We start from the raw sequence: 12,186 nt of genomic DNA on the forward strand, positions 1-12,186 counted from the left end.
GCAAGGACACCCTGAAGGGAGACAGACGCTGGGGTGCGCTCTAGCTCTCATACAGACATCCTGGTGGGCCCCTGGATGGAGACTATCTTTATTATTATTTTTTATTAGATTTTTAAAATTTACATTTCAAATGTTATCCCCTTTCCCCGTTTCCCGTCTATAAAACCCCTATCCCTTTCCCCCTCCCCACTTCTATAAGGGTGTTCCCCCTCCCAACCACCTACCCCTTCCCACCTCCCCACCCTGACATTCCCCTACACTGGGGGGTCCAGCCTTGGCAGGACCAAGGGCCCCTCCTCTTGGTGCTCAACCAGGCCATCGTCTGCTACATACGCAGCTGGAGCCATGGGTCTGTCCATGTGTACTCTTAGGATGGTGGTTTAGTCCCTGGGAGCTCTGGTTGGTTGGTATTGTTGTTCTAATGGGGTTGCAAACCTTTTCAGCTCCTTCAGTCCTTTCTTTAACTCCTCCAGTGGGGACCTGGTTCTCAGTTCAGTGGTTTGCTGCTAGCATTCACCTCTGTATTTGTCAGTCTGGAGAGCCTGAGGACACAGTACTAGCTGAGGACCCAGCTATGCCACTCCTGGGCATATACCCAAATGAGACTATCTTAAGGAAGCAATTCCAAGGCCCAAGAACTCTGTGGCCAGATCTTAACCCTGCACTGTTCCATCAGTCATCCAGGCTAAATGCAGGGCAGAGGCACCAGCTCACTCTTCCAAAGAGCGAAGGAGGATCTAAGACAGCGCTGCCTTCCACAGGGCACAGTCAGCCACTCCTCAGAAGACAAGGGGTGAGAGAATAAGAGGCTGTGTCCCAGCAGAGGGTGCCTCCTCATGGAAGGAAACCTGCAAGACAGAGAGCTGTCCCACCCTGACCTGACTAGGTGCCAGCTTCTAAATCACTGTTCATATTGACGCAACCCTCACAACCCTGAATGACTCCTTCCATCCCTGCTGTACTGGAGAGGCGGCCGGCACATGGAGGCTGGGTATGAGGCATAGCAAGAATTTGAGCAAGTCTAGCTAGTGAAGGGTAGGAGAATTGAGGGAAGGAAGAAAAATGAATAGCTAGTGCCTGTCACCGCTTGGCTGGCAGCATCCTTTAAGCCTGTCCCTGCAACCAGGAGTATACAAATGTTGCTTTCCAGACCTGCAGAACAACAACCCTCTGTTCTACCTGAAAAGAAAAAAACATTCTCTTTGCATGGGTGAAGTTCACCTCTGTGGGCCTGGAAGTCCGGGGTTACTCGATTTACAAGGGAAACTGCTTTCCTTGTCTTTTAAAGAACCCAGCAGGTTTCTCACTTGAAGGTGAGGCAATCACATCACCCTAAAAGAGCTCAGAATTCCATCCTGTACCTGGGCTTCCCTAAGGGACAGCTGAACAGCAAGGCTCAGAGAAAGGACTGTTTCCCTACCCAAGCCTCCACCTTAAAACTGTCCCCTAAGCTCCCATAGGGAAGCAGAGCTTGGCCCCTGAGGGCTTCATGTGGTTGTTGCTGTCCTGCTCTGTCTCAAAAGCTGCAGGTAAGCGAACTGGGACTCAGGCCGCCTTCTCTGACCCAACCATAGCTGCTTCATCAGAGGATGACGGCGGGGAAGGGGGGACGGTTGACATAGCAGCAAAGACACGTCTGCAGTCAGAGGCTGCAGATAGGTCCTGGCTCCAGCATTTTCTACAGCTGTGAGCTTAGGCAAGCCGTTATCTCCTCCATATTGAGAGTTAATGATTCCTGTCCTTTTGCTGTTTTTGTTGTGATTTTGGTTTGGTTTGGTTTCAAGTTTCTAAGTACAAAGCAGTCCAGGAATAGACAAATACCTTCCTCCAAGTTGCTTTGGCAACTCCCTCACAGCCTCCCATGGTGTCGCTTACTGGATGGGAGCAGGTATCCAATAACCGAGGAATGAGCTGCCTGGGACAGAGACCAATTAGGGCAAGAGTGGACGTCCTAGGCAGGAGGCAAATACTCGGAAAGTCCCAAGCACATCCGTTGGTTCCTTTTGGAGAGCATCAGCTGGACTACTTCTAAAACTGTTAGGACTGAGATGAACCATGTAAAAACGACTCCAAAATGTTCTCATAGTATATACCCAACGTCAAATGTTTTTCTCAACCCTCCTGATCTTTACGATCAAATAGCTAAGTAGAGAGGCTCAGGCACCCTTTCCAGTAATGGCTTGTGCATGTGTCATAACAGGGTGTCCATTTATGGCTGGCGACTCCCGCAGTGGCGAGGCTCCCTTCTTTCTCACCACCGCTGGCCTTTATAAGTGCCCGTGCACAGCGGCTTTGTGTATGAGACCTTTGGGGCACACATTAGCAGAGTGGGTGCTGGGGAACAACTGGTCAGGGATTTGTTTCTGGAGGTCTTCAGAACAACAAGCATGGGTAGCTGTGTTTTGTGCTGTCTTTTTCAAAGTTTTAGAAGCAGTCTTAAGCACACATCACTTCCCCTCAGGTCAGAAGACAGATCTGTTTCCTGCACTGGATAGGGGAGATAATGCCATGCTCTCAGGCAGGCTTGCCAGTAGCCATCTCAGAAGAATGGGGTTTCCTAAGCTGATTTCCTTGGTTGTGACACAAACTACTGACTGTACAGCACCGACTGTCAACCACCTTTGTATCGTCCCTGAGCTCAGATGGGCAAGAGCAACTGATGCAGTTAGATTTCTTAGGCTAGGGGAAGCAGTAAGCTCTTCGTCAGCGTTCCAGGTATCTCTCAAACTCTGCTGGACCCTCGGACCCTTCATAGCTCCCGACGGTGTAGACTTTGCTGAAGTAGAAGGGTTGTGGCTATACTGTGACAAACCTGTCTCTGAGCTCTGTGGTGTGCTGCTGACATGACCAGGTTTGACAGTTTTGTGTGACACACTGGCTGAGGCAGGGAGGAGTTGTCCTAGCATAATTATGCATCTGTACGGCATTCAGTTCCTCTGGGGCTCCGTGTGTTCATAACTTCTTCAGTGGCTCTGTGAGCCGCAATGAAGGAAGTCTAACCATTCCACTGGGGTTTACTCCTTGTGAAGTCTTTAGGTAAGGCAATCTGCAGTGAACTGCTGTGCTGGGGGTCACCAAAATGCACACTGTATTTCCCACCAGGGTATTCTGCCAGCCATGTTTCAGATACGTCTGGCTTACGTTCCGTCTGGGTGAGTCCTTAGTGGAAGCTTGTGTGAGAAAGTCTTAGAGCAAAGGGAAGAGGGAAAGATAAAGATAAATGAAACTCTGGCTTTCTTTCCACCACACCCAGTTCCATTGCTAAAAAAGAAACAGTTTGAAACTGTGGTAGCCAGGAGACACCATGGCTAATGGAGGGTCAGCGAATTTCCTAGAGACCTGAAGCCCAGTGATGAGTCCTTTAGCTTCAGGGACTCTCTGGTAGCTAACATCCCCTGTGGGAAACAGCACTCAAGCTCCCTCCGTCCTTTGGCTGTTTCTAGCTTCAGTAACCACATAGCAGCCTCTCAGGCCCTGAGCATCAGGTACTAAGATGAAATTTCACCACAGGGGTCAAGAGCTGGGCGCGCTCTTTGCCAGGGACGATGCATTTGGTAGATCTTTAGGGAATGGCTCAGGTGAGGCTATGTAGATAACCTTTGTTGGCTTTGGTGATGTTCCTTGGCAGACTCAGGAGGGAGGGCGGTGTGACATGTTCTGGGCGTTATTTTTACACACTACTCTAACAGTCTGGCCTGTCGTCTGTGTTTTATTCATTTAAATGTGGGTTGCAGTCCAAGTCCCATTTTTGCTTTTCTTCAACATGATCAAAGTTGAGACAAGAATGTGCTTTCCAGACAACACTGACTTTGAAAGCTCTCCACTCTCAACTTTATCTGCTTTAAGTGTAAATTTAAACTAAGTTAGGCCTCTGAGATTCAGGAAAAAACAAACCTAGTCACTGAAATACACGGTTTGGAGGTCCCGGGCCCAGCTGAAGAACAAGACTGAGCGAGCTCTGGGTTTGCCCATGAGGCCCTGCCTCAGTGACTAGGATGGAGGGGCAACTGAAGTGACAGTCACACACACAAGCCCACACATGGGGTGGTGGGGGACGTTTTTACAAAGACCCTGAGTCATCCAGACAGTTGTTCCACACGCTGTAGTGTGTATTCCCACACTCAAATGTGGACTCATCTCTTTGGGCCCAAAGTTTATTTGACTTAATGAAGTTCTCCTGTCAAAATTTCTCCACCCCCAGGGTGACTATGGCACACTTACGATTTTATAGTACGATGTTCTCAAACTCCAAAGACATTCCTAAAAGCAATGATGGAAACCAAGCACTTAACTGTCCCCTTAGGACAGCACATAACAGAAAATATCTCAAACCTGTTCATGAGCGACTGCAGAGCCTAACTAGATTTACCGCTGTAACAAAACTAGAAGCAGAGTGATTATCATTTGTCAATGTCGGATTACTTCAGACAAAATCTGAACAGGGAAAAGGGAGGTTCCAGAAACTGTGATGAACTTGATGTTGAAGGCTTATCAAGCCTAGAATGGCCTAGGGGACAGACGGCGAATGAACAACAAGACACAGAGCTCACACGGTGTGTTCAATGGAAGCGTCACCAGCTGACTCCCTTTCCTTTCTTAATCGGGTGCACTAGCAGATTTAACTACTTTCAAAGACCTATCTTTAAAACATGGCAAAAAAAAGTTGCCATGTCTTTTCCGGGAAAAGCTGAATCGGCCCACAGGGTGGCTGGCAGTTGTGTGAATTGTTAGTACTAATACATCAGCCTAGACAGCGGTCTACAGGGCTGCCGGAGGCCTTTTAGTCCATCCTCAACTCGTCTCAGAAACTTCAAAACCAAATCCGCCACCGGCGTGGAAAGTATGCTCCACGGACGGCCGCTGGAGCGGACAGCTCTGGGAGGGTGTTTACTGGTTGAAACTGGTGTGGACAGAGATGCTGCTAAGAAACCCTGTAAGTTAGATACGGGCTTCAGGGCAATGCCCGAGTCCACCGCCACGCCGCAGGCTTGCCTAAGAGTGACCATAGCCGGGGTTGGGGATTTAGCTCAGTAGTAGAGCGCTTACCTAGGAAGCGCAAGGCCCTGGGTTCGGTCCCCAGCTCCGAAAAAAAAGAACCAAAAAAAAAAAAAAAAAAAAAGAGTGACCATAGCCACTACGTGCAGCGACCCTCACTTGACCTTGGCGAGGTGCCTGTAAACTGTTAGTGAGGTTACAGAGCCGCCTGCCTCATGAGGCAGACACTGTAAGAGAATGACTCAAAGGACAGCCTCAGACTGGCTCAGACATAACGGAACATTTAAACATGTGGAGCCGGAGCGGGCTGTGATGAGGTAGGGACAGAAGGGACACAATTTCGTACTCTACTCTTTTATGTATGCTATCTATAGAGAGTCTGAATGACGCTGTTTTCAGAGTGGAATCCTGCCTCTGCAGGGAGACAAGGTGGCTGCAGCACTGGTGGCTGGACAAGGAAGACGCCACTTTGGAAGTGGTTTAGCACTGTGCGGGGCATAGGAGCAACACTGCTATTCTTACTCTAAGGCTATTTTTCTAGCATGTTTTATTAGGGAAATTAGAATTCTAGCCCTTCTAAACAAAATTAGTTTTTGTTTAATAATGTGGACATAATCTAGTAAGCTACGACTCAGAAATACGCCGTTGAGCCCTTTGTGAGCCACGGGGATCATCCTTGGCAGGCGTTTCTGACAGTGGCCCCACAGTGGCCCACGACTGGTCTGGAGACGGCCGACTCACATGAGGCATCCCAGAACTTCTGGAGCTCCCACAGTCGGAGTTGGCCCAGGAGCCAGGCTCCGTGGGGGACTGCGGGACTGCTGAGACCAGGCAGGAAAGGGCTCTGAAGTCAGGGCCTCTGCAGCAGAACACGCTTGCCCGCTGCCTCTGTACATGACCTATGTGGCCCCAGATTTCTTAGGAGAAAAAAAAACAAACAAACAAACCAAAAAACCCCGTCAGCTCAGTCCAGAGCTCCTTAAGAGTTGTGCTCCTTGTTATTGACTCTAAATCCTTCAGGGACTGTGTTATAAAAGTGATAGGATCACACAATTAAATATTAGAAATGAACACTGAGTATATCCTGTTTATTGTTTATGATTTACACGGAAAATGCCGGGCTGGGATTGTAGAACAATAAACCAATCATTACAGTTAGACCTGGTCTTTGGAAAACCTTGCATTCCATTTTAACAGCTCATATATATTTAACAGCTTATATAAATCCATATCACAAATAATCTTAAAAGTTAGTTAGCTTAGAGATAACAACTAAGAAACACAAAAGAAACCCAAGTGAGTCAAACTTTAAATATCGGCATTCATATTACAAGAAATAAGAAAATGTTCAAAAAATTAAAATTAATAGGCCAAATAACAACATAAAATAGACATAAGATAAATGACATTTTATCAATATTTTTACTTTTTCTAATTTACCTTCATATATTCTTAACTTTTCAAAAGGATCCAAGCTAAGAGCAAATGACAGACTGGGGTCTGAACTTGTCAGCTTCCCCACCATCAAAGTCCTAAAACTTCATTTTCCTTTTTAAAACAAATTAAAACAAGTCTCCTTCAGCAGCCGTGGGTACGTAGTCAGGAGCCAACAACGGAGGACGTAACAGATGGACAGCAAGAGTACAGCAGCTTTCTTACGTTCAACTCTGGTTGAGTTTGGAATCAAACCCCTTAACAACTGGCAGATAATAGCTAAATCTTAATAGGCAAAGAAGAAATATTTTCTTTGGGACAGCTGCTATCTAGAAGAATAAAACAAGGTCCCGTGTGTAATACTGACTAAACACAAAACGTGGCTTGTTACACAGCAGTCTGCAGCAACGTAAGTTTACTCAGTAAGTGCCACAGCTAATCAAAGTACATAAAAGAAAACCAACCAAGCAACCACACGGCTCACAATCCGCACGGCACACATGGGAACTGATGCTAACCTGGGTGACCTCTGACACTAACTGACCATCAGTGGATACGGTGTGAAGACCACGGAGGAGAAGACAAGCAGAGATTAGTGGATACAGGCTGACTATGTACATTAGAAGGAAACATGCTAGCTAGAGCAACATTAAGGCCTGAATTTAAGCATCCACAGTCACAGAAGCCCCAGAAAACCCCTAAATTACAAATTCACCACATTACTTGCATGCAATGTTCACTTTTGTTTTACCCATAAAAGGACACACAGGATTCGCTGTAAATACCAGCCACATTTACAATATATGCAAAAATCAGAATGCAAGTGTTAGGTTTCTTATATTTAAGCCTCAAATGTGCCAACAGTGAAAATTCATTTATTTTTAAGACTGGAGAAAAAAGAAAGACTATAAATACTCAGATATATTACACAAATCAGATGAAGCTGATTTGGGAAGCTATAGAAATATTCCCGAACTGGATGAGCAGGGCAGGTAGATGTGCACGCGGATGGGCTCCAGTGCTGGGCCTGCTGAGCCGTTGTCCCTGTGCTGATGTCAGGGCTCACCTGTAAGCTACCTATCACACCAGCGTCTGCACAGACTTGCCTACTCGTGTGACCACCTAAAAGCTGTGCCTTTCTAATCTGGGGTGATGCTGTAACAGACATGGCCATGTGCAAATCTTCAGATCTCCTAAAGTAGAACCCAAACTACCTTAGCTAACTACATCCAATTTCTTAATCAGATGCCAAGACTGGTCTGGACCTTCAGTGTTTAACAAGTAGAAGCAGACTGCATGAGGGCTTAGACAGTGTTTCATAGGCCAAGCTCATGAGACTGTGCCGAGCATGAAGCACATCAGATAATTCACATGCTTTACTAGCCTTTAAACACATCCAACGTTCACTGAATAGTTTATTACATGACAGTTTCAGGAAGTTTACATCTAAGATGTAATTTATTTTTTATTTTTTTATTTTGTGTGTGTGTTCGGGTCAAAACTCTAGTCTTTGCCTGGCATTCTGAAAAGCTTTAATCTTAACCTCAGTGTTATATAAACCAAGAGGTCTCGAAGTAGCAAAAGCAAAGGGACCAGTGAAAAAGCATGCTTTAGAATTCAGTTTATTTTCAATGAAACCAAACTGTACTACTGTTGTGATCACAGTTTTCACATCTGATGTGGAAAGGAGAGCTTAATTCTGATCTCTTAGTGGCAGCACTTCAGACAAAACAGAAACGTATGCCACAGAGATGACTACTGACGTTACAATGGACACCATGTTCAACTAAAGAAAATGGATGCACTGCTTCAACATTCAGCTTGAAAATGTTTAGTATCTTCTGCAAACCTAAATTCAGTTTAGAAAGGTTAATATTCTCTTTCTAAACTACGGCATATACTATATAGAGCATTTTAAATATATTTATATATAATTATTTGCACATCAGATTTAGAAGGAATTTGCAGATTTACTGTGATAGAATTTCGATCTCATTTCCCCGTGACGGCTTACGGGGCTTCCTCAGCATTGTCGTTTGCAGGCGAGGCATCAAGGTCTGGTTCAGAGGAAGCAGCTGCAGATGCGTCAATCACTGCAGGTGGGAAGTGGCGGCGGCACACAGGGCACGTTCCGGACTGGGAGGAGGGAGACAAACCAACCAACCAACCAGTCAGAAATCACAGACAAGCAAAGTCAAGTCTCTCTTAGGGAAGACTTGTTTTAAACTGTGTGTGTGTGTGTGTGTGTGTGTGTGTGTGTGTGTGTGTGTGTGCGCGCGCACTCCGGGGTACATCCCCAGGGAGCCACAAGAGTGTTAAGATTCCCTGAGAGCTGGAGATCCAGCTACTGTAACTCCCTTTTAGCTCTGGCCTAGGATGCACTAGCTGTGTCACCTTAATCCATGTAACAACATCTGGACTAGGGAACAGAGTGCCAGTGCACTTCCCAGTTCCTGTGAGGATTAAGTGGGCAACTGCAGGGCATCATCTAGTGGTGACTACAATTGCTTGTACAAAACTGGGAGTCCTTCTTAAGTCTCTGTAACTGAGTGTCAAGAAAGCTGTTCTATTCAAGACAGAAAGGCAGGGTTTCAGCTTATCTAGTTAGGGTGCCTCGTCTTATAGATGGTACAGAGGAGAGCCAGGCTTCAGGAACAAATGCACAGAAATATAAGCAGACACACAGAAGAGGAAAGCTGAAGAGACGGGCTGGGGGCTAGGGAACAGAAGGCCTTGAAAGCCAAGACAGAAATCCACTACTCGGCAAGTAAAGAAAACGCCCTCAGTCTGACTCCGTTTAAGTGACAGGACCAGAGCTACAGTCTAGAGTGAAGACGAGGACTCAAGTAGGCAACTAGCACAGGTGAGGGAGCGGGGGCTGGAAGGCCGCTGTGCAGGCGTGGACAGGAACCCCAAGCTCGGCGCACACGGCGCAGACTTGTAGCCTGCGTTTCTGCTTTCCTGCTCATTTCAGAAATGTCTTCTGACTAGCTACTATCCCTGCTACCATGCGCTAGAATTATAAGTCCTGTGCTACGTAAGTCTGGCCTTAACTTCTGCTAACTTACTGTTACTTTTCCATACCGGGTGTTTATACTATAATACAACATATAAATGTTAAATATAATATGGACTATTTCAACTTTATGTAAAATTTGAGGTAGATTCTATTGTTTGAAATAGCTATCTATGCTATAATCAACATAACAGCAAACAAACAGGTTAAGAGAAGTCATCACCCACAATGCCAGAAGTCTTGAGACTTGAAGCACACAGGATCGACACGCGTCCATTAGCAATCCTTGTGTTAACACGCAGTTCACTGAGGTAATTTATACCTTAAATTAAGGTTTACGTGCCATCTCTAAGTTTTACTAATCGTGCTGACGTCATTTCTGTCTGTAACACACTCGGCACCGACTGCCTCCTAGGTTATCACACAACTCAACCTCAACTCAAAGAGCACCGTGCTTCATGGGCATTTTGTGTTCCATTAATCCAACTCAGAGCAAGTCTCCAACAGGGCGGAGGACTCAGAGCTATCATAGTAACAGACTCTGGAGAGGAGAGGCAGAGGCACATAAATAAAAGGTTTAAAAGTCTGGCAGAAAAAAGTACTTAGAAATATATTTTAAAAAATATAGTAGGCATTAGAAACAAACCCGTCTAATCCTGTTGGAGAAAAAAAAAATAAAGAAAATCAATCCCATATATGTCAACAACTACTGACAGTGTAGATGTGTCCACTGGTGGCTGGAATATGGGTACTGTGGGCAGGACGAAGAAGCAGTTGAGGGAGACAGAGGAATGAAAAAGATTTCGGCACATTAGAGAGCCCAGTGAGTATTCACCTCACTGCACCGCAGAAGGCCGTGGCAAAAGGTGCTGTGGGAATAGCACGTCTCTACAATGGATTTCAGGGACTTTAAACACAGTTCAAAAGCAGGAAGTGACAGTATAGGGCTAACAGCAGAGGAGAAAGGAGGGAAGGAGTGAGGGGGTGCGGGCAGGGCTGTTACTGGGAACAGGGAGCTGCAACCCCAAGACAGAGCCAGGAAAGCAACTCAAGGCTTCTGCTGAGCTAAACAGTGAGCACCCATGTGACAACAGAGGTCCCGGGGTGTGAGTAAACTCTAGGTGACTTGAAGACCATTGAAGTTATTGGTCTGTCTTCAAGGCAGGTCTATACAAACTAGATGAGGGGTCACCCGGTTGATTACTGTGTTTCTCTCACACATTTTCAGCAACACCAGTCACACTGCAAAAAACCACACAGTGCACTTGGAGTGGTGTGAGAGTCTTCTGAGATACTTCTGAAAACACGTTCGGAGCTGTAAATGAAAATCCACTAAACAGCTCTGCTGTCTAGATAAACTGGGCTTACTAAAGGTCACTACTCTACTCTAATTAAGTATGGTCAACTATTAAGTATTAAGAAAGTCCACCGGAAACTCACCTTCTGTAGCCAAATGGAGACACAAGGCTTATGAAAGAAGTGATGGCAGGGCAGCTCTGTTGCGATGTCATCCTTAATGTACTCACTGCAGCAGATGGGACAGCACTGCTCCTGACCAATAGCTGAGAACGACAAGCACACATCATCTGTCACGCACACATGCTCAGCAGGAAGAAAGCGGCTCACATGCAAGCTATGGACGGTCAGAGAGGCGGGGCTTCATCAATTAGCTGGCAGACACGATGCCAGCATATTAATTTGGAATTTCATACACATTCCTCTTCTAAAAAGACGCTGGTAACACTTGACCTTTGTAATTTTATCACACAATTCCTACTAGGCCAAGGTCTGTCAGCTTCTGGCTTAAATAAAGAAACATACAGTGTATATCACACATACATAACACTGTGTACTTTACTTGCATACATATCTTAACCACTTCATCTCCTAAGTGCTGCAGTGTACACCAAGTGTACAGCACTCCATCTCAGTGCAGAGCGTGGCCTTACCGGTGTGATCTTCTAGGACAAGGGTTTCTGGAAGTCCGTCGATGCTTTCCTTACTGGCAGGTGGGTTAGCCACCTCAACGTCTACAGCAAGAGACTCTAAGTGTGCCAGTGCAGTCTGGAAAGGAAAGTCAGAGTTCTTCGTTAGATAGAAGGCACCTTACATACCAACGGGAAACCGTTTGTCTCGTCAATTTACATTTGCCACATTCTCATATTCTTTTCCTATTAGTTCTCTGCCCACTTAACTCCCTTCCAATGAGACTACCACCAAGATCATTAAGTCAAATATTTCTCCTTTATGTCCCCCTCCCTAACCTGTTTTCAGTAGTAAGCTCCCTGCTCATTACATCTGCATTTTCCAGATGAATGGTCAGAGCTCTTGTAAGGGATCAACAATGTCAGGAAAAGAAAGACTTCAGAGAGGCTCACTTCTGAGACAACGTCAGGGTGAGACTACTGTTGACAATGTGAGAACAATGAACTGCTTCCTGTGGTGTTCTCTCCTGGCACAGAACCAGCACATGCGCACAGCTAGTCAACAAGTACTACAAGGCTACCAGCAACTTTAGTTAGGGGCTAAATCTCTGCGAATGACTGTTCAATGAAGGCTGGAAAACAAGTGGTCACATGACCATTTGTAGGCCTCATCCTCTCTCTCTCTTCTAGATCCCAGTTCAGCTGATCTGACAGGCAGGTCTCTCTCCTTCTGTTGCTGGTTTTCATTACGCATTCTTACTGCACACAGTGCTGCTCCCTCCCTCCGCCTGGCACTTTCTGTCCATCCTTTACGGC

The 12,186-nt window shown here is 46.0% G+C and overlaps 1 protein-coding gene across 4 annotated transcripts in view; it reads right to left on the reverse strand.

Moving 5' to 3' along the window:
- Positions 1–6,053: 6,053 nt before the first annotated feature.
- Pja2 (praja ring finger ubiquitin ligase 2) overlaps positions 6,054–12,186 on the reverse strand; it is a 50,080-nt gene continuing 43,947 nt past the window's right edge. For all 4 annotated transcript variants that reach the window (NM_001277278.1, NM_138896.2, XM_063266624.1 and 1 more), the window contains 3 exons: positions 11,395–11,509; positions 10,886–11,007; positions 6,054–8,565 (listed from right to left, as the gene is read on the reverse strand). In NM_001277278.1, the coding sequence (NP_001264207.1) occupies positions 8,440–8,565; positions 10,886–11,007; positions 11,395–11,509 (363 nt within the window). In that variant the 3' untranslated portion in view covers positions 6,054–8,439. The remainder of the gene's footprint in view (positions 8,566–10,885; positions 11,008–11,394; positions 11,510–12,186) is intronic.

Source organism: Rattus norvegicus, chromosome 9 (assembly GCF_036323735.1).
Source record: "Rattus norvegicus strain BN/NHsdMcwi chromosome 9, GRCr8, whole genome shotgun sequence".
In the NCBI taxonomy this organism is placed as follows: domain Eukaryota; kingdom Metazoa; phylum Chordata; class Mammalia; order Rodentia; family Muridae; genus Rattus; species Rattus norvegicus.